This window comes from Haliaeetus albicilla, chromosome 23, assembly GCF_947461875.1.
Source record: "Haliaeetus albicilla chromosome 23, bHalAlb1.1, whole genome shotgun sequence".
NCBI classification, from domain to species: domain Eukaryota; kingdom Metazoa; phylum Chordata; class Aves; order Accipitriformes; family Accipitridae; genus Haliaeetus; species Haliaeetus albicilla.
Window position 1 is genome coordinate 819,397 of NC_091505.1, and position 27,013 is coordinate 846,409.

General features: G+C 57.5%; 2 protein-coding genes across 3 annotated transcripts in view; both read left to right on the top strand.

The window, feature by feature from the left end:
- The first annotated feature begins 742 nt into the window (after positions 1–742).
- Positions 743–4,102, top strand: LOC138690785 (collagen alpha-1(I) chain-like). Its single transcript, XM_069811683.1, has 3 exons — positions 743–1,783; positions 1,887–2,853; positions 3,177–4,102. Exons 1-3 carry the CDS (start codon positions 743–745, stop codon positions 4,100–4,102), a joined length of 2,934 nt encoding a protein of 977 aa, XP_069667784.1.
- Positions 2,683–27,013, top strand: part of BCORL1 (BCL6 corepressor like 1) — a 30,577-nt gene continuing 6,246 nt past the window's right edge. Inside the window, exons 1-12 of one of the 2 annotated variants that reach the window (XM_069810772.1) lie at positions 2,683–2,853; positions 10,585–10,723; positions 13,687–13,777; positions 14,011–16,590; positions 16,856–17,069; positions 17,315–17,395; positions 17,553–17,981; positions 22,575–22,804; positions 22,917–23,123; positions 23,215–23,381; positions 23,557–23,702; positions 24,609–24,686. In XM_069810772.1, coding sequence (XP_069666873.1) covers positions 10,638–10,723; positions 13,687–13,777; positions 14,011–16,590; positions 16,856–17,069; positions 17,315–17,395; positions 17,553–17,981; positions 22,575–22,804; positions 22,917–23,123; positions 23,215–23,381; positions 23,557–23,702; positions 24,609–24,686 — 4,309 coding nt within the window. In that variant the 5' untranslated portion in view covers positions 2,683–2,853; positions 10,585–10,637. The remainder of the gene's footprint in view (positions 2,854–10,584; positions 10,724–13,686; positions 13,778–14,010; positions 16,591–16,855; positions 17,070–17,314; positions 17,396–17,552; positions 17,982–22,574; positions 22,805–22,916; positions 23,124–23,214; positions 23,382–23,556; positions 23,703–24,608; positions 24,687–27,013) is intronic. The other variant, XM_069810773.1, reaches the window with a different exon arrangement.

The following is a 27,013-nucleotide window of genomic DNA, read 5'->3' on the forward strand; positions in this document are numbered from 1 at the left end:
CTTATCTGCCCATGGCCTGGCTGGAGGCAACAGGTAGGAGAAGGTATGGGTGTCACGGGGGAGAAACTCAGTAATTTCCCTCTGCAGGAAGGGTGTCCTCCCTCCCGGCCTTCCTTGGCTTCATCCTTGCTCTCCGCCTTCCCCTAGTGCTGCCAGCCCCTGGCATTTCACCCTGCTACCCTTTGCAGCGCTGCCTGCAGTTACCGAACCTCACCCCAACCTGCACACCCTGCCCACTCAGCACCATCCTGCCCGTGGCCCTGTGCCCCAAACCACCCCCAGACCGTACTCGCGCCCCCAAAGGGGCAATGTGCCATCTCCTGCCCGAGGCTGTTGCGGCCTTTCTGGCAAAAAAAAAAAAAAAAAAGAGCTCGATCCCTTCCTAAGGTATTTTTTTTCCCCCTTCTCAGGCAGAGGCAAGGTTTGGCGCTAGGGCGGCGGAGGGTGCTCCCGGCAGCAGGAGGTGATGCCAGGGTGTGGGTGCCACCCTAGATGTGCCAGCTGGGGGAGACACCCCGGTCGCCCGTGCCCTATGGGATAAGCCCACCTCTGGCACGGCCCCGGACATCACACATGCCGAGCTGAGAAGAGACTTTGCCCTCGGACAGGCCAAATCCGGGAGAGAAAACGCGCCCCGCAGCAGAGCGGTGGGGTCCCGGCCGCACCTCCGGGAGCAGCACCGCACTGCAGGGGACCCCACGGGCACGGGGAGGGGGCCCGCCCGGGCCCCCCGGCACTCACGATGGGGCCGCGGTGCAGGAGCAGTCCGACCCCCCCCCGACGCCCCAGCACCCCGCAAGCCCTGCCGGAGGCGGAGGGGGGAGCAGGGTCCCCCGTTCCCAGTGCAGCCCCCGGCCCCTCGCCCGCCGCGGCCGGTACCGTCCCCCAAGAGCCTGCCGCGGGGCCGCTCCCCACCGGAGCGCGGTGCTGCCGCTGCCCCCCCCCGTCCCCGTCCGGTGACACCGCGACCCTCTCTGCTCCCCCCCAACCCCCGCCCGCTCGCCCCCGGCAGGACGGGCCCTGCCTCGTCCGCCTGCGCCCCGGGACGAGCCCGGGCTGCACCCCCCCCCCCCCCACCCCGCAGACCCCCGCGCCGCGGACTCGGGGGGCAAGATTCGGCCCGTCCCTCCTCCCTGCCCGTCCGGATTGTGCAGAAACGGGGAGCCCCCCCCCGCCGCCGCCGCCGCCGCCGCCCCCGGCGGGCAGCAGCGAAAGGTCGCGGAGGCGGGCGGGTTTGCCGGTGCGCGGGGGGCGGCAGCCGCCAGGCCGGAGGCGTCGGAGGGGGGGAGCGGGGGCCGGACCGGAGGGAAGGCCGGGACCATGGGCGGGGGGCGAGGCCGGGCGCAGGCAGGGCTGCCCGTGTCAGGCAGCGGGGCAGAGGAGAGGGCAGCGGGGCGGTGCCTGCGCAGGGCCCGGGCAGGGCCGGGCAGCCCGGGCACGGCCCAGGGCGGCGTGGCAGGGCCGGGGCCGGGCAGGGCCGGGGGCGGGCGGCGGGGTGCCCGGGCGGCGGGGCCGCGCCGGGGCGCTTGCGGGGCCGCGGGTCCCCGAGGCCCGGGCGGGGGCCGGGGCCGGCGCAGCCCCGGGCCGGGCGAGGCTGTCAGTCGCCGGGGCGGTGCGGGGCGGGCCCGGCGAGGCGGTCGGGCCGGAGCAGGCCGGGGGCGCGGCCGGGCACCGCCGGGGCCGCTCCGCGCCGGGCACCGCGGAGGGCGGGGGGGGGTTGTGTGTGTGTGTGTGCGCGGCGGCCGCCGGGCCTGCGGGCCCCGGGTGCCGCGGGCGGGGGCCGGTGAGAAACTTCCAGCCGCCGTGCCGTGCCGTGCCGCTCGGTGCCCCGCATGGCGCGGGGGAGGCGCCTCGACCCCCGCCCGGGGCCGCCCCCCGCCCCGCAGCGCTGCCCGCCCGGCGGTGCACCGGGGCCGGGAAGGGGGGCGGCGGGTGGGGTGGGGGGGGCTACCCAGCGCCATCGCCGCCGCCGGGGCGGGGGCCCCGCGCCCACCTCGGCCGGGCAGGCGGCTCCGCGCCCGCTCCGCCGGCCCGGCCCGGCCCGGCGGGTCTGCGCCCGGCGGCGGGCACCGGGGCTGCGGACGCCGCGTTCGCTGCCGGCGTTGCCCGTCGGGCGCTGCCCGCTGCCGGGCGCCCAGCCGCTGCCCGGGCGTGGAGCGAGCGCCCGCCCCCGCTGCCTCCTCCTCCTCCTCCTCCTCCTCCTCCTCCCCCCGGTGCGGAGCGAGCGCCGCTCCCCGGTGCGGGCGCCGGTGCCCCGGCGCGGGGTCGGGCGTGTGTGTGCGCGGCGTGTGTGTGTGTATGTGTGTGTGTGCGTGGGGCTCCCCCCGCGCCGTGCCGTGCCGTGCCGTTCCGCGCCGCGCCGTGCCGCCCAGAGGTGCCGTCCGCGGAGCGCGGAGCGGTGCGGCCCCTCCCCGGGCGGGAGCGGCCTCCCCCCGCGCCCCCTCCCGCGGGCTGTGCCGGGCGCGGAGCCCCCTCCCCTCCCTCCCTCCCCGCCCGCCCGTTCCCTCTCCGGACTCGGCTGGCTCCGCACAGCCCCCCCCCCCCACCGCCCCCCCCGCGCGGGCAGGGCTGGCCGCACGGCACGCCGGGAGCCGCAGTCCTCGGGGCGGCGCGGCGGCCGGCCGGCCGGCGGCTACCGGACTACAGTTCCCGTCAGCCCCCGCGGCGGCGGCTCGCTCTCGCCCTCACACTCCGGCTGCCGCTGCCAGTGTCTCCGCCGCCGCCGAACCGCCGAACCGCCGCTCGCAGCGCCCCACTGTCCGACCCGCCGCCTACGGGCAGGGGGGCCCGTCTCGGCCCGCCGCCCCCCCCCGCCCCAACCCCCCGCCGCCGCCCGCCCGGCTCGGGAAGCAGGTGCGTGCCCGCCCCCCCCACCCCCCCCAACCCACCGCCACCACCGCCACCCCCCCCCCTTCCACTCCGCCCCGCCGCCCCGCGCCGGACGCCCGGCCCCCGCTGCCCGGGCACCCCGGGCCCGCTCGGCCCCGCAACCACCGCTGGAGGAGGGGGGGGGGGGTAGGCGGACGGCAGCGAGCGGCCCGACCCCCCCCCCCCCCCCCGCCCGGCTGGACGGGGTCTCCATGGAAACGGTCCCGGGACACCCCCCCGTGGGGGGGCGGCCGGGGTGTGGGGGGGCGGACAGCGTCCTGCGGCGGGACAGCGGCGGGCACTGACAGCGCCGGGCCGGGGGGGGTGGGGGGGGGCGGGCAACGGGCTCCGCTCCCTGCCCCGCGACGGCGCGGCGTGCCGCTCCCCTGCCCGGCGCGGCGGCTCCGGCTCCGGCCCCGGCCCCGGCGGCACCTGCCGCTGCCGGGTCGGCGCGGGGGGGGGGGTCCCGGGGCGCCGCGGCGGGGCGGGGCGGCCGCCGGAGCGCAGCGCTCCCGGGGCGGCGGCCGCCAGCGGCGGGACGGCGGGGCCGGGCGCTCGCGGAGTTTGGCGGCGTGGCCCCAGCCTGCCCCGGCGGCCGCCGTGCCCCGGGGCCGGCCGCGCCGGCAGCGGCTCCGGGGTGCCGGCCGGCCGGGGGCCGGGCGATGGCGGAAGAGCCCTCCCCGGGGGCAGCGCGGACGCCGCCGCCGCCGCCACCTCCATGTTCGGGGCTGCCCCGGTGCGGCAGCGCGGGGGGCCCGGCCGCGGCCACCGGGGCCGCGGGACGAGCGGTGGCAGCGCCGAGCTCCGTTGGGGAGCGGCCCCGGGGGCAACTGTTGAGCCGGGGCGGGCACCGGGGGGGGCGGGGTGCTGCGGGAGCCGGCGCGGGGCAGCGCCGCGGGGCCTGGCCCCCGGCGGGGCTGCGGCGCGAAGCCCCCGGAGCGGCCGCGGGGGCCGGCGTGTCCCGGCGGGAGGGCCCTGCCGGGCCGCGGCGTGGGGCCGTGGGCCGTGCCGCGCCCCCGCGGGGCGAGGGGCCCGGGCCGAGGGGAGCGGGACGTGCGGCGGGGAGGGGGGGCTCGGGCAGGGGACACCCCCGCCTCCTCCCGGCGGTCCCAGCCCCGGTACGTCAGGCTGGGTTCGGGCCGGGGCGGTGCCGCTCCGCCGCCGCCGCCGCCCCCCCGAGCCCGATTGCGGGTGCGGTGGGGGCGGCCGTGCCCCCTGCCCGTGCCCAGGGTGATGGTCGGGCAGCGGCAGGACCGGGCAGGAGGAGGAGGCGCTTCCTGCCGCCCTCGCCGGGGAGGAAACCAAAACTCCTTCGATGGAGTGTGTCGGTACTCGGGAGGTTTATTGCTGGCTCCTCGGTGAGCAGCATCGGTACCTTCACCCAAGCGTGGGTGAAGCCGGTTCAGAAAAGCACCGGGAAAAGGTCTTTCAGGCTAAAATAAAGAGGAAGCAAGTTTCTCCTCCTTGCAGAGCATCCGCTTTCCAGCACCCTCGTCCTTGCCGGCCACCGCTGGAGTTAGGGGGGGGATCTGCGTGAGGGAAGGGCCGGTGCATCCCGCGCCCTTTGCGGCTCATCTGCATCTTTTTTTGCCATGCCTGCATCAGCCTCCCCTTCCCCACCCTGCCTTTTTCGTCGCCAGCCTTTGGGTTTCGCTGGTGCCACTGCAGTGCTGGGGGCTGCCTGGTACCTGTCGAGGGCACCGGCTCCGTCGCTGTCACCTGGCTCTGGAGATGCGTTTCCGGGAGGGTTTCGGAAGGCAGGCTCTGGCGTGGTTTGGCCTTCAGAAGGAAGCCGATCTTGGGATCCCTGGGCTCTGGCGTGCCAGCTCTTCTCCTGGGGATGGGAGGCTGTGCTCCCGTTGCCACGTTTCGGACGACGCGCACCTTCTCAGATACAAAATTTTTTAACGCTATCTGCCCTTAGTGGCTCTTTTTTTCAGTCCTTGAAAATAGGCAACAGTGGGCTTCCGTGGGGACAGCCAGGTTGTCTTGAGTGAGCGAGGGCTTGGTGACACCAGCCATCCAGCAGCTAGGACTTATTATTAAAGGACTATTGAACATGCAGCAAACTTTTTTTTTTTAAATGAGGATGGATTTTGCCTTTTTTATTTCCAATTCATCGCGCTGAGTATCTATAATTACTTGCGGTGTTGCTGTGTCTTTAAATCAGCTTAAGCAAATGCGTGTAGGCAAAGCCTGGCTCAGCTCCGCAGCAGTCGGGGCTGCTGTGTGGCCGGTGGGAAACCCAAACTGAGCTTGGGGCTGCCGTGCGGGCCACGGGCTGGACCCTGCACCTGGCACTGGCTCCCACGTAGACGGGCAGTGGAGGTGGCCCAGCTAGATTTTGTTCCACACTAGCTGTTCCTGGTCAATTCTGCTACAGTTTCTGACCTCTGCCTGAGGGGTAACATAATATAAGATAAACTGTTTCCTTCTTTTCAGTTTTCCTGTTTAATTTTTTCCCTTGCTGTGGATCGTGCCCGTTGTGAGTCCTGTGAGAGGGCTGTCATGGTTTTTTACTTTAATTTTTTATTTAAATTCTTTTTTTTTTTGCAAGCGGTTTGCTTTAAAGGGCTTTTCTGAAGCCATGCTCAGAGCTGAATCCCTGTTAAGGGATCTCGGGCAACTCTTGGGATTGGCACTTGCTCTGGACCTCTGTACCTCAAATGGACGCCTGACAATCACATATAAAAACAAATATAATTTCTTGCCTGTGTTACTAATGGCAACGAAGATTGCCAAAGTGAATAAACTATCGCAAGGGAAGGAGACCGTTCCCGTTGACACAGGCCGTTTCCTTCTGGCCCGTCTGAGCCCCGCTGAACGAGCCGCAGGGGCACGTGCTGCCTCATGCCGCTGCTTTTGCTCCCATCGAAGTAGCCGGGTTGCAGGCAACGCGCTCCGAGCGGCGAGTCCCGCTTGAGTTTCCAGCAGCCGACCTAGTTTTTTATTTTGTAGCCAGCCGGAGGGGAAAAAATCCCCTGCCTTCGAGGTTTTGCTGCTCTCTGGGAATCAATGTTATAAAGGTATCTCCTGCGGGTGTGTTTCCAGGGTCAAAGTGCATCCCTCCCGGCCTTCCACAGTGCCCCCTGGCCAAAGGAACCGTACAGCACCTTGGAAAGGCAAGCGACCGCGTCCTCCCCGTCTCTTGCTGCAGAGGGACGTGTTGGGCTTTCTCATTTTCGTTACCCTAAGGCTGGGAAGTCTCCCTTTCCTTCCTCTGTGCCGTTGGTCCGTTTAACGCAGCAGCCAAGAGTGCCGCCAGTGCAAAAGGAGGCACCGCTGACGGGCAGTGTTTTACCGTGCCCGTATAAAGGCCCCAGAGCCCAGCCGAACGCATCGCTTTGTCTGTTGAGCTGCACCATGTTCCTACTGACGTGATCCACAGTGGGATCTCCAGAGCTGGCCCTTGGCCTCACGAGGCTCGTGCCGCAGCTGCCGCTCGTGCAGCGGGGAAAGGCGAAGCTGCTATTCGCCCCGGGAGAGCTTGTGCCATCGTCTGAACTCCAGCTGCGGTGCACGTCGCTGCTCGTTGGGCCTTTGCTTGACGCCGTCAAACGGCGCTCTCCTACCTGCATTGGGGGATGAGATGCCTGTCCGGAGCCCAGGCGGAGGGAAGTCTTCCGCTGGGGGATTTTAGGAGTCTGGCTGCTGGCATTTCAGTACCTGTCATCTTGTGCTTGCCTAGGCAGGGTGCAGCTGAAACAGTGGCGATCTGTTGGCACATAGCTCATGTGCTGGTGCTGGGATCAGGGAGAGGGAAGGTAAGCATCTTGAAATCCAAGTTGCTTTAGTACTCAGAAACGTACAGAGCAGGAAAATATGTGAAAAGCTTCTTGGGGGGTCAAGGCAGCACGGTCCTAAAGCAGAATGCATTTGCACTGTGAAGAAGTGGCTGGCACAAGTTGTCTCTGTGAGGAACTGGGAAAAGCCCCCTTTCTGTACCTGTGGGTCTGGGTCCACCCCAGCTGCTGTCAAGGTGGATGCCTGTAGAAGATCGTGGCTCTGGTTGGCCTGATCAAAGCAGTTTGAAAGTGGGTTAGATCAGGTGGCAACGCAGATGTGACATCTGTTAGGGCAAACCCCGACAGTACCAAACCTTCTGGTAAAAAAACAAACTCTTTGCTACCTGTGGCTGGAAGTTAGGTGGCAGCCCAGAGAAGTTGCTTTATGTATTTGCCAATGGAAGCGATTGAGAAGCTGAGTGTTGAGTCAGGTCAGGGAACTGATCTGGCTGAGGAATCACTGTTATTTGCAGGGGGAGGCTGGCTTTCAGCGGGATAGCTTGCGAATCTACTTTGTAACTCCCGTACCCCTCTGCTGCATTAACGCTGGGATGGGAGTGTGAGGGGCAGTGTTGCAGCAGAAGACTTAATTAGGAAGCCTCACCTCGGGCAACTCAAGTTAGGATCCCTGAGAGCCGGGGAGCCGGCAGGATTTTAACAGGGGTCAGCATGGAGATTACGTGGGCTTAATTCTCTTCAGCTGCGTGGGAGCTGGTAGGTGAAGGCAACGGCAGCCTGTCCTGCCACCCTCAGCTCGGCCTGTGTTGAAACAACAGTTGTCTTGGCGCTGTTGGGATTTTAGTGAAAGGAGGAGGATTTGTCCAGAGATAACTATTAGAAAACATCCATTCCTGAAGAACTTCATCTCAGGACAACTTGTTTCCATCGGCTGTACAGCAGTATTTCAGAAGAGATAGTAATTTCTTGACTTAGCTACACGTGGAAGTTCCGTTGGATTAAGTCATCGCTAACCTGAGTAAAAGCATGCTTTTACTGTAAGGAAAACATCTTCTGCTTTGCTTTTTCTGGAGCCTGGAAGAGACTGGTTTGCAGAGTAGCATCCCCTCCTTTTGCAAAACAATGAGAGGTTTTGCCTTAATGAACAAAAAACCCCCTTGCTTTTAATTCACCACATTAGTTTCACTGAAAATCTCTCCTGAGGGCTTGTTGTTGGGGTGAACGTGTTTGGTACCTTTCTTGCTCACAATTCTTAGAGGACGTTTTGTTTTGAGAGATGAAGGAGCTTTAATATCGCACGACGAGCTTCTCCATGCAAAATGCTGTTCTTATTTTGTTCTAAACTAGTTTTCTTTGGAGTTAATTAGAATTGGCTGGGCACCTATTTAGCTAAATCAAAATAAGACTGTGGTTTCATATATACTTCCTTTGGCAGATGTAGTGGATTAAGCAGATTCTGTGCCAGGCTGTGCCCTCTCTCCTTCTCGGTGAACCTGATCTAGGAGCTAGTATGGGTTAAAATCAGTCCAGCTGGTGGGGGTGGGGGGAGGTTTTAAACAGAGATCAACTCCCTGGTCAAGTTTACTGGGACACTGCACAGTTTCAGTGACATGATTGAAGGGGTGAGGGGAGAGAAAGGCTTCAACAGTTTCTTCAACATCTTCTTCTACTCGAAGACAGGCATGTGAAACCATGCCCTAGTTGTGTTCTCCAAGGGGTTCCTACTAGTTTAATTACATCCATTTAAAGTCGCTTCAAGCTGCACCAGTGTAGACGAGAGATTTCCTCGGTTTCCTTGTGTCAACTCGAGTGAAAGTGTGTTCTGACCCAGGGAGGCTGCAGTTGCTCTCTCTGGTTTGGTGTTGCATCGGGAGGCTGCTTATCCCTGCGTTTCTCAATAAAACTTCCTGGTCTGCCTTCTTAAGGATGCTGTTCTTTCACTGTTCGCTCTGGTTTGTGCTTGACACCACGTCTGTTGTTTTCCCTCTGTTTTATTCTTTCTCTTACTTGAAATCTTGGTTCTTTTTCTCTTCTGTTCCTTCTTCATTCCCTGTGAAATGCCTGTCTTTGGCACATGTCCCACATCGTCCGTAGAGGATAGAGGCCAAGAATTCACGAAACAGTGTCTATCTCTGTTGCTATGTCCTCACAGCTCTCTTCTCGTGGCCGTCGTGCCTCCTCTGTTGACCAGCTCTTACTTGAGTACTCAAAACATACTGTTTCTCCCAGCTCCTTATACCACCCTGTTATCACCTTTCCCTTGCCAGACCTATTCTCGGGTTACGCCTGATCTGTGCTTCTTTGAGGCTTCAGCTCGTCTCCAACCCCTGTTCCACGTCGTGCAGCCGTACGCATCCCCTTCCCCCGTTGCACAGAAGGTCCCTTTTGATTTCTCCCAGAACATCTGTCCTGCCACTGTGCTCAGGGGCAGAACCTTTCTCCTCCCCTTCTTTCAGTTTAGCCTAAGATGGTGAAATCCCCGCAGATTGTTTGTTCCCCTATTTCCTTTATGTTGCATTTCTCTCCAAGCATCGAAAGACTCCTCCCCTTCCTGCTCCAAGCCACCTCTCATTCTCTTTGGGTATGACCCTGCTCTCTGTCTTAGCGTCTGCCCGGCTCCCCCTTCATTATATAGTATTTCTTCCATCTTACAGCGTGTGTCTTTTAGCAGGTTTCCCCCTCTTCTCCTGGCCTCTGATTTCTGTGGTCTGTTTGCTCACTTGTGCCCTCGTACGTGCAGACGGGTCTGTCGCTTCTTTTCTGCAAACAAGCTGCGTTGCCCCGATTCTCCTATGTGCCTGGCCCTTCTTTTCTGTCTGGAGGATCCCCACTGGCATGTTTGGGCTGAGGTGAGGATACCTGGCAGGAGCTGCATTCAGAGTCGTCATTCAGTTCCACAGCTCAATCCCTTGAGCTGCTGGCCGGTAGATCCCTGTGCAGCTCGTTTCAGTGTAAATGGATGGTGCAAGCTGCTTCTTGTCCCGTTCAGAGCTTGTGTCGCCAGGAGTTAGTCAGGGAAAAGAAAACTGACGGAGATTTGGGATCACGTGTCACTTCCAGCTTCTTCCCACTCTCACCCGCTGCACCAAGTACATTGCCATGGCTCTGTGCTTGCTTTATCTTTGTGTGTTTAGTATTTCTCTGAACCAAGAACCTCTTTGACAGCATGTCTGTGTTTTGCAGTCAGTCCAACTCGGTTCGACCGACTCCACTTGTTAGGACAGTAGATCCTCTCTTCCTTCATTGCTTTTTCCTTGATACGACTTGGGCAGCAAAGCTGCCTTAATGCTCGAACACCCAGTGCTGCACGATTGGCTGCAATGTTCTCCCTCAAAAGCTCCACCCAGCCGACCGTGCGTCTTGGATGCTCGCAAATCTCTGGATTTCCTCATGTTTTCCACCCGTAACTCCACTGAATACCAGCACCTTCCTGACAGAGGGAGGGGATAATCACTTGATGGCACTGTCTGACGGCACTGCTGGCAAACCTTTGCTCCCCTCCAGGGTCCCCCAGCTGCCTCCTTGTTTGAGGCTTTCCCCCTTGAACCCACCACGTGCTGGTTTATGAAAGTCATATGAAGCCTTGGGGATGCCAGCATTTTAACAGACCATCATCTTGGGTAAAGCTCTGTCTTGAGGCTTGCTACCCGGTGCTGGAGGCTCCTCCAGAGGGAGAAGAAAAGTGGAGGAATCTTTCGAGGGATGCGTATGTGTGGGAAGACACCCGTCTGAAACCCTTAGGGTAGCCAGAGGCTTTCTGGCAATAACGTTGTTTAATGTGAGGATGAGTGGACTGTGGATTCTGTCCCAAGGTGCTGCTGATTTCTTCCAGCCCTCTTCCAGACAGACATGTAGCATCTCGGGCGCTGTACCCCATCTGCCTGGCAGGGAAGCTGGGGATGACGCTCTCTGAAGCACGGTTGAATGTGAGCATTCTGGGGAGAGTTACCAATCCTCTGTTTTTCTTTTGTAGGCAGAGTGGCCCCTCGAGCCCCAGCAGGTCTCAGTTGGTGACGAGCAGCTGTCATGATCTCTACGGCACCTCTCTATAGTGGGGTGCACAACTGGACCAGCACAGAGCGGATTCGCATGTGTGGCCTCAACGAGGAGAGGTGAGGTGCGTGGGTGGCGTGATAGAGGAAGGAGGAAGAGAGCGGAGAAAGTGAGTTAGGGATCTGGAGAGGTTACAGGAAGGGAGCTGGTGCTGGCTCAGCCCGTTCTTACTAGGGTGTAAAATGGACTGAGATGCGAAAAAGCCACAGGGAGGGGATGGATGTGTGATCAAATGATGGCATTCTGCAATGGTCCCCACATCCCGTGCTCCAGCGAGGAAGGCTCCCAAGCAGAGTGCGCTGGAGGTCTCTGCAGAGGAACCATTGGCTGTGCGTAGCTGTATTGCCTCCACGGCACTGGTGGGTGATGAGGCCAACTTGTCTGTCTGCACGTGCTATTGGCTTCACCAGACCTGTGCTATTAACTGCCAGGGGAGGGAAAGAGCTTGACCCACTGCGAGCCAAGCCGCTAAGAAGAGCTTTCGGTGACCCAGGAGGGTTAGTATAGACCAAATGATTAGATGGGAGAGTTGTGACATGCCACCAAATAGGAGATTAGGGAGGATTAGTGGCTGGGAGGCAGAATCGATCAAGACGAGTTCCTGGCCCGCCCCGTGGCATTGCATCGCCTTTTTATTCCCACAGCTCTGGGGTCTTGTTTTTGAAACTGATCAGTTTGTGGCTTCCTTGAGGAAGACTACCTCTGTTCAGCGCATTTGTGGTAGCCAGAAAAGTTTTACGGGCTCAAAGGCGGTGTGTGCCTGTCATTCCTCGCTGCGGGTGTTGAGGCTTTTGGTGGCGAGTCTTCCGAGGGCCAGTCAGAAGAGCGGCAGGACAGGGAAGAGTCGAGACTCTCGCTCGGGGCAGAAACGCGGGCAGAGATCATCTTCAGCCCTCAGCAGCCGCTTGGCCCGCCGTGTGTCCCTCAGATAAGCGCCGGGGATGGCGTTGCCCTCTGCCTCTCCTAAACCACTTGGAGCTACTCCTAGTTTACAATAAACGTTTAAGTTTGGGGCGTCTGAGCCAGACGGGCAAACCGGGCTGGCTGCAGCCGAGCGCTCTCCCTTGGCTGCCGCCCCCGCGGGAGGAGGCTGTCGCACGGGGCGGCCGTGCTCTCCCCGTCCCCTACGGCTGGGGGTCGCGGGCTCTTCCCCGCCCGCCCGCTGCGCCGCGCCGCGGACCGGGCTGGCCTGCGGAGGGGCCCCGGCCGGGTCCCGGGCCGGAGGCGGGCAGGCCGCACCACCGCAGCCGGGGCTGCTCCCGGGGCCGTCCCGGCAGCTGACAGGGCCCGGGCCCGGTGGCGGCGGCGGCGGCGGGGCAGGTCGGGTCCCGCCGCCCCTGCAGGCAGCCGAGGGCGGGAGGCGGCCGGGCCGCGCACCGGGCCGGGGCCGGGGCCGGGGCCGGGGCCGGGCCCGCTGTCCAGCTCCCGGCCGCTCGCCGCCGGTGCCGCGGGCAGCCAGCTGCGCTTGGGCGCCCCCTGGCGTCCCGCCGCCGCGCCGCTCGCCTGTGTGGAGCCGGAGCCGGCCCCGGCCCCGGCCCCGCTCCGCCCCGCTCCGCTCCGCCCGCCGCAGGGCTCCGCGGGGACCGGGACCCCGGCTCCGGGACCCCCGCTCCCCCCCGCCAGACGCCCTCACCCCGGCGGGGGCCGGCCTGCCTCGGCGCACGGCTGGGCCCCGGGGCCTGCCGCCGCCGGGGACCCGAGCCCCGGCGGCTGCGCTGAGGCGGCCTGGCCCCGGCCGACCGTTCCTTCCCCGCACCGCGCCGCAGCCCGCCGCGGCGATCTGATCTGCCCTCGCTCCTGACAGTCCTCTTCGGCCTGCTGTGGCCGGGCCGACTTGGGAGGCCAGGCCGGAGAGGGCCCTGCCAAACCGCCGCCGAGGTGGGCGGGAGGGCAGGAGCCCCTCGCGGGGACTCGGGAGGGTCAGCGGGGGCTGCGCTGTGGCGGTCGTGAGGCAGCCCGGAGCGGGGTCCCGGTGCTGGGGATACGGGAGCCCGAAGAGAGAGCTCGCTCCCGCAGCTGGTGTCTGTTACTTTGTTGTGAAAGCCTGGGAGGTAGGGGAGCAAATCCAGAAGAAACCGCGTCATCAGCAGAAACTGAACTTGAGCTCTTTTATCCTGGCACCAGTAGCCTGTCTAAATGACCCTTAAAGACCAGAGAATCGCCACCGGTAGATGCTGCTGGGGCAGGAGCACTGAACACACGAGCACTGCCTCCTGTCCAGTCTTCTCTGGATCATAAGGACAGCTGTCTCCTCGGTGCACCCCGTTTCTGTGGAGTTCACAGTCCTTATCCTGAGTTCAGGCTTTCCGCTCAGGAACTGTCTTCCAAAGAGAAAGGGTCAGACGCGTGCAGGTCAGCAGGACAGTGCACATCCGGGTGGCTGCAAACACCCGCTGCTCCCGTCCAGGACAGCTTGAACCCGAAGAGCTTTGGTGCTGGAGGGAGATCTCCACCTGCGGCTGGAGGAGAACGGCTGGGCTAGAGCAGGGAGGAATGGGAATGAGGAGGTGCCTGTGGAAGAAGAGACAAGCAGGATGGGGCTCAGCATAGGACTGGAAACATGTGGTGGGGCAGAACAGGAAGTGGAGGGGACAGGAGCGGGTGTGTGGTGCTGGGCTGTGACGCAGCGCAGTCAGGGAGGGCTGGGCTGGCCCGTGGTGAGACCGGGGGGGTCAAAATGGCTGTGTGTAAGGAAGGTGCACAGAGTTGCTGGGCCATGGAGAAAGTCTTATCAGGCCCGTAGGAGCTATAGGGTAAGCATTTATGCATGAGGAGGTGCTATCCAGTGGGCAGAGTTTGGGGAGGGGGAGGACTGCAGTGGGCAGCAGTGCTCCTCACTCCATCAGCCTGCAGTGGCCGGTACCTGCTGTGTAACATGTCGTGATGAGGAGCTGGCTACCTGGAGCAGGCATGCTTCTTCAGGCTGCCAGCTGTGCTGCTGTCCCATGTGGAGACAGGGAGGGGTAGGATGCTGGGAGGGTATCTTGGGGTTTCGTAATCCTGTGTCTTGTTCCTCGGCTAGGAGAGCCCCCCTTTCTGATGAGGAGTCTAAAACAAGCAGCTCCCAGCACTTGGGGTCTCAAGAGTTTTGCGTCAGCAGCAGCCTTTCCGAGGTGAGCTCCTTGCATGCATGTCTGGGTTCAAGAAGGCCTTTCCCTACGGAACAGGCAAGAGCATGTACCCTAGTGGGTCCTGTGGGCCCCTTCTCAAGAGCGGGGCACCTAGGTGCAGTGTTTGCCACTTCTGCCTCTGTGTCCTGGCGGGGGGGCTAGAGAGAAGGTCCTGCCTGCTTCACTAGGAGCCACTTGCACAGCTCTCAAGAACACCTTCTCCCTTCTTGTTGCAGGTGGAGCTCACAGCAGTCAGTGGTGGTGGCAGCAGTGCCCAGGGGCTGGATGCTGATGGCAAGGTGGAGGAGAAGCTTGGACCCAAACTGGAAGAGCAGCCACCTGATCCCAACCCAAAGCCGGAGTGTGCGGGAAAGACTCTGAAAGATGATGCCCTGGGCCCTCTGGCAAGCCAGGGGGATGGCAGAGGGCAGGAGCCTGCAATCCCCAGAGCTGCAGAGCAGGAGAGCAGTGGTGCTGATGCTGCCTGGACACCTGCAGATCCTCACAGCGACAAGCAGGCTGATGGTCCTCCAGCCTGCTCTGTGGCTCCAGAGAGTGAGCCTGCTGAGAAGGAGAAAACCACCCCAAGCACTGGAGCACAAGGGCCAGGCGTGCTGGCAGAAGGGACATTGTCTGTGGTTGTCTCCAGCTGCAACACCTCTGCCTCCACTCCCGCTACTTTTACTTTGAACAGAGTGTGCTTTCCCCCATCTCAGGCCCCTGCTATGCAAAAACTGCCCCTGTCCTTTCAGGCTGGGGCAGTTCTGAGCCCAAGCCAGTCGCTGGTGTACATCCCACCACCCAGCTGTGGGCAGCCACTCAGTGTGGCTACACTTCCAGCCACCTTGGGGGTCTCCTCCACGCTCACCCTCCCTGTCCTGCCTTCCTACCTACACGAGCGTTGCCTGCCGGGCATTATCGCTTCCCCAGAGTTGCGCTCCTACCCCTACACCTTCTCTGTCACCAGACCCTTGGCTTCAGACGCCAAAGTGGTGTCTGTGGAGGTGAACCAGCTTAGCTGCCCTTCGCCCTCAGGCGGAAGCGGTGCCCAGGCTGCTGCCGAGGGTGCTCCCCCGTCCACCGCTGGCCCTTCCCTCTCTTCCAGCCAGCCTCCGCTGGCAGCATCGTGTGGGAGCGCTGCTCCCTCTTCTGGCACCGGTGCGCAAGCCAGAGCCCCAGCAGCTCCGGAGCCGCACACACCTGGGGCTGCTGCCACTTCGCTCTCTCCTCTGAAGTCCCCTCCACAGCTGGAGCGTGAGATGGTCTCCTCTCCAGAGTGCAGCGAGATGCCTCTCGATCTCTCCTCCAAGTCCAATCGTCAGAAACTGCCTCCACCCAGTCAGCGCAAAACACCTCCTATGCCCATCCTCACACCCGTGCACACCAGCGGTAAAGCACTTCTCACCACGGTCCTGTCCAAGTCCCAGCGTGCAGCCCAGACTACGGGCAGCAGTGTCACCTCGTGTCTCGGCACCACCCCTCCCTTAGTCATCTTCCCTGAGTTCCTGCGCAACGGCGAGCAGGGCTCCTGGGTGAAGAACACCACGCTCATCAGCACCATTCCGGGCACCTACGTCGGCGTCGCCAACCCGGTGCCTGCCTCGCTACTGCTCAGCAAGGACCCGGGTGTGAGCTTCAACAGGGACCCGCGCCACCTTCCCAAGCAGGAGCCTATTTCCATCATCGATCAGGGAGAGCCTCGCAGCGCTGGGGTTCCCTGTGGGAAGAAAGCCAATCAGGTCAGCACAGAAGGACAGCAGGATCCTGCCAGGAGACATCTTCATGGCAGAGTTGTTCCAGGAGCTCCTTTGTGTCAGTCCAAGGACATCTCCACCTGGAATCCCGGCCAGGGAAGTGTGTACCCACGATGCCCCGTGAATGGAAAACCTTCCAATCCTCAGCTTCTGCCTCTCGGCTGGTCTCCTTATCATCAAACTCCCCTGCTTTCAATTGGCATCTCTACAGCAGGGCAGCTACCCCCAAACCAGAACAGCTCCTGCAAGCCAGCTGGTGCAGGTGAGCTCCCAACATTCCCGAGCGTCCAGCCCACAGAGTCCAGCACAGCCGCCCAGAGCCTGCCAGAGGGGCTGCCCAGGCTCCCACCTCAGGAACGGGAAGCTGCCACCAAGAGCAAGAGCTGCCGGGCCTTGCCCAAGCTCTACGAGGAGCCGGCCAATCCAGTCCCGTTGGATGCAGGTCCATCTCTTCAGACCAGTGCTTTGGATGTGAAAGGGGGGAAGGGGAAGCTGGACAACACTCAGAAGAGTCAGGAGTGTGAGCAACCAGAGGCTGACTCCAGTAAGGAGGGCAATGTACAGACTGAGGCTCCCCAGGGGAGCTGTAGCCTCAAACAGTTGGATGCAAAGCCCAAAAACCAAGTGTTAGCAGCGTATTTGTCCCATGATCTGCCTGCAGCTGGGCAGCAGAACCTGCGAATGATTTCAGAGGTGCCCACTGTGGCTGCAGAGAGTCAATGCAAGGAGCCAGGCTGTGAAGGCTCCCAGGAGCCACCAGCTGCAGAACCCCTGCAGTGCATGCGTCAGGTGGATCTGTGCAGGGTCAAGAAGGAGCGAGTGGAGTGTGACGTGTCATTTACTTCTGTGACTTGCCTGCGAGCTGGGACTGCTCCCCAGGCCTTTGCAGAGGTCAAGCTCAAAGGAGCAGGCCAAATCAAGCAAGAGGGCAGTGTGCGCTGCAAGTCCAAGCGGCAGCAGGATGGGGACACCAGGCAGGCCCACAAGAGACTGAAGTGCCAAGCCCAGGACAGTGAGGAGTCCCCAAGCAAATCGGGGAGCCGGAGTGTGCATGGCCGGAAGGTGGGTGGGATGGGCTGGGACTGTGGGGTTATGGCGAAGGTTAGCAGGTGAGGTGGGGGGTGAGGAGGGAGCTCTCGTAGGGGAGGGCAGCTGAGCGCACAGGGTTTTCCACCCATGCTCTTTGGCATTACCTGGCAGTGGATTAATGTACCTGTGTCTGCAGGCTATCTAGAGCAAAAACGGGTCTGGGGTGTCAAAATCACTGGAGGGCACCAGCATGGTGAGTGGGGGACAACGTTTTGTCCCTTCTCCTTTGCTACTCCAGCTCAGTCAGTCAGCAGCTCAAGCTTCAGTCTGTGTCCTCCATTCGCAGTGGCGAAAACACCATGACAATCCGCATGAACTCAGCAAACGAGAAGGCCGAACCAGCCTGGGATCAGTGAAGGATCACAACAGCCTCAGGGTAAAGCGTAAGCGCAGAAGGCCAGCAAAGACAGAGTTCCCATCTCCGGCGCACCGCGGGGACAGCCACGAGGAAGGTACTTTTGTGAATGGCAATGCGTTCTTGCAGGGTCAGTCTGCAGCTGTTCCTGTCGCCCTGATGCCCGTGGGGCCAAACCGCTGCTCCCCTGAAGCTGAACAGCTTCTGGAACTACTGGCTTCCTTTAGCGTGTTGGGATCCAAAATAGAGCTGCAGCATGATGCTGGACTGCCTTTCGCAGGCCAGTAGATGTGCGTGCACGGATCTGTGGCATGTTTTCTCAAGGCTCAGTTTTCTCCACAGGTTACCTTGAGAAGAAGCCCAAGAACAACTTTCGGGATTTCATTCCGGTGGTGTTGAGCAGCCGGACGCGCAGTCAGTCAGGTGAGTTAGTGCCAGGGGACCCAGGTGGGAGTCCTGGGCGGACTGTGAGCGTTTCCCTGTTTAGTTAGCCTTGTGCCTGTCTTCTGTCCTGCCTTGCAGGTTTTTCTTATAGATACTCTTGGCCTTTTTGTCAGCTAGAAATCCCACTCTCTTGCAGGAAGCATTGCTGGCTCTTCTGCTGGTGTGACGGGAGAGTGCGATGTGAGTGGTCAGGAGATTTTACCATTGCTGGAGGAGGATCAGGAAGAAGAGGAGGAGGAAGAGGAGGAGGAGGAGACATCCTTGAAACGTTGCAAGCTGCGAAAATCCCACAGGACATCACGCTATCATAGTCGCAGGGCCAGGGACAGGTCTCTGTCTGAGAGGAGCAGCTGTTACACGAGGAGGACCAGGGAGCTGCCCTGGAGAGTGGAATCACCCAGGCAGCTGTGGGAGCCCAATGAGGAGGAGGAAGAAGATGACAGCCACATCAAAAGGAAGAAAAGGAGACGACAGAAAAGTCGGAAATACCAGACAGGGGAATATTTGACTGAGCGAGAGGAGGAGCGAGTGGGCTACCCTCACAGGAGGCGAAAATCCAAAGCAGGTACAATCTGGGAAGGGGTTTCTGGTACCAGGCTGGGGATCGACATGGTTTTTTTTTGTTTTGTTGCTTTTTTTGTTGTGTGTGGGATTTTGGGGGGGTGTTGTAATCATGAAGTGCCATTATTATTAATGGCTAGATGTCCACAGCATGGGCTGCTTCAATTGATAAGCTCTTGTTTCAAAAATATTTACAGTAAATTTCAGAGTAGGAAACAGCAGCTTATGTGGCTAATCAAATACTGATCTTACCCTCAGATTAAGACAGAGGGCGTGGGAAAATGAGAATCGGACGAGGTAGCACAGTGGAATATTTCTGGACAAGCACGGGCCCCTGGGAGTAGTGTTCAGCATTCCTGGCTAAAGTAGAGGGACATGGAGCCATCACAATTTAACTGGGCTTCTTTATGCTTTGTCTTGCTTTATTAAGGCAACTTGCAAGCTTGCACCAGGGAGCACAAGGGAGAGAGGATTAACAAAGCTAGAGTATCTGCAAGTGATGGAGAAATCCCCCTCTCTGGTTCATATTTGCAGCTTTGCTAGGACGGGAATGCTGTGCCACCTGCCTGTATCCTGCTCACTGCTCTACCTCTGCTTTTGCGTTTTCTCCCATAACTGCCCAGACCATGTGGTCAAACCAAAGTCTTTGATGTGTGTTTCTGTGAGGTTTAGCAGTCTCTGCGGTCCATTGTCTCTGTCCATGTAGGGACAGTTTGAGGCCATTGGAAGTAAGGCTGGGATACATCCAGCAGTGCACCGATGTCTCAGTGTGTGTGCTGACAGCTGGCTGGTAGCTCATAGCTGTGTCCGAGTGTCCCACAGGTAACTTCCGCCAGGCTTGCAGAAGAGCATGTCCAAACCAGTGTTGGGGGAAGCACTTCTGCCAGCCCTCCGCACCCTTGGGCCTTTCTCTTGGAGGTGATGTAGTGGATACAGACCTGTTGCCTTCTGCCACGTTGGTGCTCAGATTGACAGTCCTCAGAAGAGGCTGAGGTGCTGCTGAGGCACTGTGAGAAGTAGTAGAGATGGCCGCTGTCCTCCCACCAGCTGATCTCCCAAGCTATGTTTCTGCTCTGGCACAGTTTTACCCTATTGCTGCAGTGTCTGGGTGCCTCTGTAAGACCAGGAATAAAGTTTCTGATGGACTTCCTGGCATCTTCACAGTTCAAGGGTGCTCTCGGACTGTCTCCTGCTGATGCCTGTTGCAAACAGAGCCTGAGAAGGAGGTTTGAGTGCAGCAGCATTTGGCAAGTTTTTCTCCAGGAGCTTTACCCCATGTCTTAAGAGTGTCTGTCTTCTGTCCAGGAGCCGGTTTCCCTCAGGGACTGCTTGCTCGGCCCTCAGATACGTGAGCTTCTGTATTTTGGTTTTAGAAGTTGTGGCCTAGAGCCGTTGCTAGCTTTGGAGATGAGGACCTGGGCATTACAGTGGCACTGTAAGCTGGCTGGCAGCCAGAGGAGAGATAGGGGGCCAGCCCACGTGTTTGGAGAAAGCAGACCACCGTTTCCTGTACTAGCTAAAGAATCTGCGTCGTCTTCGGGTATGAAATGCAGCGATCCACTGACAAACACCTGGCTCACTGGGGCCGAATCCCCTCCAGGAGAGGGGTAAACACAAGCAACCTTTGGTTGCTAATGCTACCTCATCATCTAGTGCACCTAAGAAACAACCAGGACCTCTAGGCTTCGGGGCAGGCACTTGGGTGAAGGAGGCTATATCCCTTTGATGGTGAAGGTAGTGCTTGGATCCATTGGCAGTGTCTCCTCTCTTTGACTGGTACCGCCTTGCTTTCGGGTGGACCACTTTGATCTGGCTGTTCCTCACCTATGAGTGCATGCCCTGGAGTTTCACTGCCGCTCAGCTACGGTTGTAGGTGTATGCATTGATGAGAGCACTGAGCCAGTGGTGTTCCTCTGTCTCCTTTAGATACTGAAGAGTGAAAATAGATGCAGATTCCTGCCAGAGGCATGTGTTGGACCTCTGGACTAGAGGAACCCACTGTCCACCTCCCCTCTGTGCTCAGAGGAGCGATGGAGTCGCTGGGTTTCCCTCCTGCTAGGTGTGCAGGGGCTGTTGGAGTGTGCCACTTGCAAGCACAGACCATCCTGTTTGCTACGTGTTGTCTGACATGTCAGCATTTTACCCCTTTCTCTTCACGTACCAGTCAGAGACTTGGCTCTTCCTCGCCACATTCCTGACTCTTCTTAGGTTTGTGCCATTTCCTACCCATCTCCTCCATAGCCCAAGGGTGCTGTTCATTGCTGGGAAGGTGTTCCCTGACATGGACATGTGTCCTGCCAGGTGAGGTGTATTTAACACTACAGTGTTGGGCTGCTTTGCTCTAGAACACAGAGGCCCTGCATGCTGGCAGAAGGAATTGGATATCAGGAAAGGAGCATCTCAAGTCCTTGCATACTGCCATGCATTCATTGTGAAAGTGTCGCAATGCTGTAAAAAAGAGAAGGACGGTGTTACAGACAGCCCGGCAGAAAGCTCCGTCCGGTGATTGCTTCCAAAACAGCAAGCAGGCTAGTGATTGCTGTGTGCTGCCTTCTTGACAAGTATCATCGCTAAAACTTTGCTTAGTTACAGCCTGAGAGTTGTGCATGCAGAATTCAGATCTGCTGCCCCAGACCATGTCTCGTGGGTGCACTCCACTTTGTTCAGAGCAAGGAGATGTCTCTTGTTCCTTGCCTAAGTACATCCAGCATGCTGCATTGTGTCAGGGTGTGTCTAGCCCGCAGTTTTCTCCTGACCATGGCAAGTGCAGAGGCTATGCAGGGCCAGCAGTCGAGCACAGCCGCTTCCTGGACTTCAGCCACCTGGGCTTCCCCTGCATCCAGAGCAGCTAAACTAGGGCTGTCCCTACCCAGGCCTTCTACACCTTGTTTATGGGTCTGTTGTCCATGACTTTGCCCAAATCCTTTCTGGTCCTGCTGATAACACCTGCCTTCATCAACTCCAGTGGCAGTGAAGCCCTAAAGTTCCCTCCATGCTGTGCAAAGTCCTTTATTCTGTGTTTTTTAACTGATCTCTCACTCGTTTCATCAAGTGCCCTTCAGTCTTGTGCTGCAGGGTTGGGTGAACAAGATTCCTCCACTCAGCTGATCCACCCTTTTATGATTTTTACAAATTTTGGTCACGTCCTTCTCTGCTTTCTCCTCTCCAGACTGAGGAGTCCCAGTCTCTTGTAGAGCAGCTTCTCCACCCCTCAGCTGTTTTGGTTGCCTTTCTCCACTTCCACTTCATTCTTCCTGAGATGTGGAGATCAGAACACCACAACAGTACTTGAGACATGCTTGCTTTGAGATTTTATTTGTGGTTCTACCTTGGTATCTTGGCCAAACCCATTTTTCTGTGCAAGATCCATGGCCCCTGCTTCCTAGCAATAACAAGACATAAGTGGAAGTTATATGTGGTGCTTGATGTGGAGAATCTAGTCTCAGAATAATGTGGAAGCTGAAGACGCTGCTCCTGGAGATCTACAAAAGCTGCCTTGGCACTGGAGGCAGCAGTGTCCCTAATGGATGGAAAGTTTCATTTCTGGAGTTTATCCTCTTGATCCCTTGAACCAACCCACTGGGGCATCTAGCTCTTCACCTAGAAATGAAGCAAAGTCTTTGTTCCCAAACAAAGTGCCCAAAGCTGTGGAGAGAGCCTGGCTTGAGAGGCTCAGACTCTGCAAAGCTGTGTACAGATGCCTACTCTGTCCTTTGGTCTGCACAGGTCTCTTCCTTTGTAACCTGTTTCATTCCAGCAGTGATCACCTGCGCAGAGGGAGGTGTATGGCATCATACAAGCCAAGGTGGTTATTTGTTCACAGGGCTTTACTTTCTCGTTCCATACTTTGTTTTCCTGTTGCTGTCGTGCCTTTGCTACAGGATGTTGCTGTTTCACGGAAGCAGAGCACCTGTCCTTGCATGATGCGCAGGGCTCTGTAATGAGCAACCTGCAGCTCTGTATAATGCAAGGAAGAAAAGACTGGATTTCTCTTGAGGCACCCTGGTACTTCCTACCTGCATGCATATTAATTGAAACTTTAATGTGCTACTTAACTTAAGGGGAAGATGTGAGAGGGCAAGGCAGGGTCTGGTTTTGTAGGCAGCAAAACAATGACTGTTCACAGACAGCTTAAAGGGGATACCTCCTGCATTTTCTGTCTCTCTAAGGGGTATACCCTGTGAGTCCTGCTCAGCCTCGCAGGTAGGGGAGCGCACCATTTGGCAGCATGCAGTTACCAAACTACTGGGAAGTGTGCTGACAATCTGGGTTGTTTCGTACTGGGTTCTCTGTGAGACCTAAGGAAAAGCCTTACTCAGTTGTGTGCAAGTTCCAGCTCTCAGTAGGCTTGGCCTTTTCAGAGCAGGACCGCTGTCTGTCGTTGGGTGTCCTGTGACCATGCTGAATCTGTCCCTGAAGGGGAGAATCTGTGTATTCACTCCGCTTCTACTTACTGCGGTGCCTCCACCATTGGTCTGGATTTCTGGATGTGCAGCCATCAAAGATGGGCAGTTTGTTTTGTCTGGTGGCAGAGGTCTGGGTTGCTGACCTTCAGTGCTGTACCTACAGAAGCTCCTCATTGCCATTTTTCCTTTAGATTTTAGGTACCGGAAGCAGAAGGAGCCTGTGAAGGGTAAAGGCACAGAGCTACGACTGAGGAGCAGGCTTTCCCCATCCCCCCGAAAATCTCAAGGACGCCCAGACTTTCGGAATGGCTTCTTCCTGGAGCACTCTGACAGCTCTCCTGTCCAAGAAGAGCTGGAGAAACCATCAGGAAAACGCAAATGTAAAACAAAACACCTGGCAGGGATCTGTGACGAGGGAAAGGTATGGCTTGGACTGATGAGGGGAACACGCATGGGGAGAAGAGAGAGAAGGGGACTCCTGTTAGTAAGCCATGGTGACATGTGCCAAGGAGTTGTATTCCTTTCTTTTCTAGGGGAAAGGCTGCTGGAACCAGCCCAAAATGCGCTCTCTGAAGAAGCCCCAGGACTTGTGGACACTTTGTAAGTCCCGTCGGGTCAGCCCAGGGAGTTCCCCCGAATTGCCCATGGCCCAAAACATTCCTCCTGGCGCTCGACGGCTGATTGTGAACAAAAATGCAGGGGAGACCCTTCTGCAGCGGGCAGCTCGCCTGGGCTACAAGGTAAGTTTTGGTGCCCTTTTCTACTTTGTGTCCTGTGCTGCCTTGTCTGGGTTTGTGTGTAACCAGGCCTGCAATGCTCTTGTTCCTGTAGGACGTAGTGCTCTATTGCCTGCAGAAAAAGAGCAGTGACGTGAACCATCGTGACAATGCTGGCTACACAGCTCTGCACGAAGCCTGTGCGCGAGGCTGGATCGACATCCTCCACATTCTGCTAGAGCACGGCGCCAACGTGAACTGCAGTGCGCAGGATGGCACAAGGCAAGCCAGTGAGAGGGGAACACCTGCGGAAGCACTGAGAAGTGTGGGGGCAGGGAGCAGGGCCTGTTTTTCAGGATGAGCTGTTGGTCATCACTGGATTTGTCTTAATTCAAAACATTTGCTTTGCGAACTCTTCCAGTCTCTTCTTTTTCTGCCAATGCTTCTGTCCTTGCAGGCCTGTCCATGATGCAGTAGCAAACGACAACCTGGAAACCATGTGGCTTCTACTCTCCTATGGTGCTGATCCCACTCTGGCCACTTACTCTGGGCAGACAGCTGTGAAGCTTGCCACCAGTGAAGTGATGAAGCGCTTCCTCTGTGGTAGGTGCTAAGTCTGGGGGTGGCAGTGCTTCCATCCTTCTGTCTGGCAGGATATGGGACCAAATCTGGGTGTCAAAGGGTTTAGAAGTGCTTGAGCAGCAGGTGACTGAATAATTTTGCTCTGTCCTGACATGTATGTGTGTGTGTTTACCACCCAAACTTTAATTATAGAATTGTATACTGTTCTCCACATAAGATACAAGTCACTTTTCAGTCTTTAATGTGCAAGGAGATGGCAATGCTGCAGTCACGCAACTAAAGACAGTGCTGTGTATGAGGCTTAGAGGCACTGTTCCACAGTTCCTGGTTCTACTGCATAACCAAAGTGAACATATTTCGGCTGCCAAGTAATGATGCCTTCTACTCAAAAACAGTTCTGCCCAAATGCTGCCTGCCTGACATTGTTAGAAAGGACCATGTTGGATCCCTGTGGCCGAGAGTGAAGCATGCCTGCTCTCCGCACTGTTTGTGTGAAAGCAAGATGAGTGTTGTGGCTTCTACACAACAGCAAGGAAGAGACAGCTAGAGTAGTGGTGGTTCCCAAAAAAAATCGTTTGCCAGCTGTCTGAGCTCCTCCAGGCTTAAATATACATGCAGGTGTTGAAGATGTAATTTTGAACTCAAGACAACCCTAAGAACCTTTCTTCCCAAGCCACTTAGTGTTGTCAGTTGTTTTCCCTTTTCAGCTTCTATTTCATGTTCTCAGGCCCAGGGTCATGTTGTCCCCCTCCCAAGTGTGGGTACCCTTCCTGCAAGTTATAGTTCAGCTTTTGCCACACCACCTAACTGCAAAGTGGGGAAAAGCAGCAGAGGTGAAGTGGCTTACCCAGGATCAATGGATATGCATGCCAGGATTATGCTTTGGCCAGTAGATAAGCATTAACCCTCTCAATTTTTTCTCTTTAGATTACCTTTTGGATCTCCAGGGGCGCACTGATGGAGATCCTCGAACAGCATGGGACTTCTACAGCAGCTCTGTACTAGGTGAGTTCAGTCTATGCCATTTCATTTACAGCAGCAGAGCAGCGAGAAGTAATGCTAGGTAATGACACATCATTCAGTCGGGTCTGCATCCCTCCCAACTCACATCTTGGATAGACATCTTGCTGTAATGTTACATGCTGGGAGTTGCTCCTGAAAGGGACTTTTGGGGGGGAAGCTGCATGTATGGATCCCTCCAAGCAGGCTGAACACAGCATGCAAGACTAGACTCCAAGTGCTGCTGGCGATTCCTGAGTGTCTTTGGGTATCAATCCCAGAGCATGTTATTCTTGTAGCAGTTCCCTGCTAACCAGTCATCAAGATAAAACCAAGGAAGGCAGAGGACATACTTATTCCTTCAAGGTATAGAAGTCTTGAACTTCCAGGTTCCCAGAGCTGCCCGTCCCTCTCCTCCTCTTTGGAGGGGAGGCATTCATCCAGAGGAAGTCCTCTTCTTACAATGCCAGGCATTTCCCAGTGAAGGCATGACTTGTACCTTTTACTGTCACTTCCTGAAAATTGTGGTTACCAGCTTAGAAGTTTTCTTGAAATGATACAGGCACAAGGTCCACAAATAGTTCACTCTGTTGTTCCAGTTCCCCTAGGGTCTGTGAATGAAGATGTTCTGGATCCAGCTGTGGGCCCGTAGCAGACTGCAGAGTCCCTCCCAACCACTTCTGAGGCAGTGGATCAGCACTGCCAAGCCCTTCATAAAGACTTGGATTATTTATGCTGGCAAGCTAAAAGGCTGTTGATTTTAGTTGGTCACCTCCATCATTTCTGACATCCTTCTAGAAATGAAAAAAAAATCAGATACATATGTGTGTCGTGGTTTCAGCCCAGCCGGTAACAAAGGACCACGCGGCCACTTGCTCACTCCTCCTGCCCCCCTCCAGTGGGATAGGGGGGAAGACGGAGGAGAGAAAAAAAACCAAAACTGGAACCTCGAGGGTTGAGATAAAGGCAGTTTACTGGAACAACACAAAGAAATTGCAACAACAACAACGGTACTAATGAAAGAGTATACAAAAAGAGTGATGCACAGTGCAACTGCTCACCACCCGGACCCGACGCTCCGCCACTTCCCCAACGAAAGTAGAGACCACCCCCCGGCCCGCTCCCCATTTATATACTGAGCATGATGTCACATGGTATGGAATAGCTCCTTGGCTAGTTCAGGTCAGCTGCCCCGGCTATGCCCCCCACCTCCCAGGTTCCTGTAAAAAATTAACTCTATCCCAGCTGAACCCAGGACAATATGGGAGGGTGCTTTTGGTAGAGGACTTATCCTTGGAGGACCCTGATGTCTCTTCATTTCAGAATAGAAGAAATTCTGTACTCCTAAGAATGCTTTGTTCATAGGCTTTTGCACCTCAGGCATGCCAAGGAAACTGTTCAAACCACAGCCTCCTTCCTCTAGATTTCTCACTCACATTGAAGCTATCACAATCCTTTAAGAAGCAGCCTCTTTACCACAAGAAAAATAGCTATTCTTTGACTGTAATATTTTTAAAGTAAAGATATTATCCCTTTTGATTTATCACTGATTCCCACTTGGATTTCTCCGATAAACAAGGAAGGAAAATTCTGTGTGGTTTTGTGGGTAGGAGAGTTTGGCTCTCTTTGGTTACTGCAGCATGCTGAGTTCTTGGTTACCTAGCAAGTTTATGTGTTTGAGTTCTAGTATCTGCTTATGTCCCGTTCATCAGTGTCCTTTCCTCTTGAAGATCTTGGCATGGGATTGTAGACTGCCAATTCTCATACCCTCTAGGAGACCCACTGCCACATGCATGTAATTTAGAAATGTGCCATCTTGTTTTTCCTTATACCCTAATGCCTGAAATGAAACTGGTGGATCTTGGAAAAGCAAGCTGATTGTGTTTTGTTCAAATTAGCTGCTTGTTTCAGTTCTTTCATTTCCATATGCCTCAGCTTGTCTTGAAAAATCTTGTCTTGCATCATGTCTTCCCACATTTCTGTCCTCCACCCCTGTAGGCAAAAAGAAGGATTATTTTTTTCAGTAAGCAAACCATCACTGACTCTTTTGGTATTTCTTGGGGGCATGGAGGGGTATTGGGATGCCATCAGTGATGGCAGTTCACTACTCACAAGGGCCTTACTTAGACACTTGGCTAATACATGGAAAATCTCCACAGGGAGTGCTGGGGACTGAACTTCTTTTCCTTCCCGTAGACCTTAGTCGAGCTTTACAGAGTATTTCTTTATTTGAGGGTGGAAGACGACTACCTTCTCTGTTAAACATGTCCTACCTCTTCCAGTAGAACTGCACACTAAATCCTAGCCACTGTGGATGTGTCTCTACTGGGTCT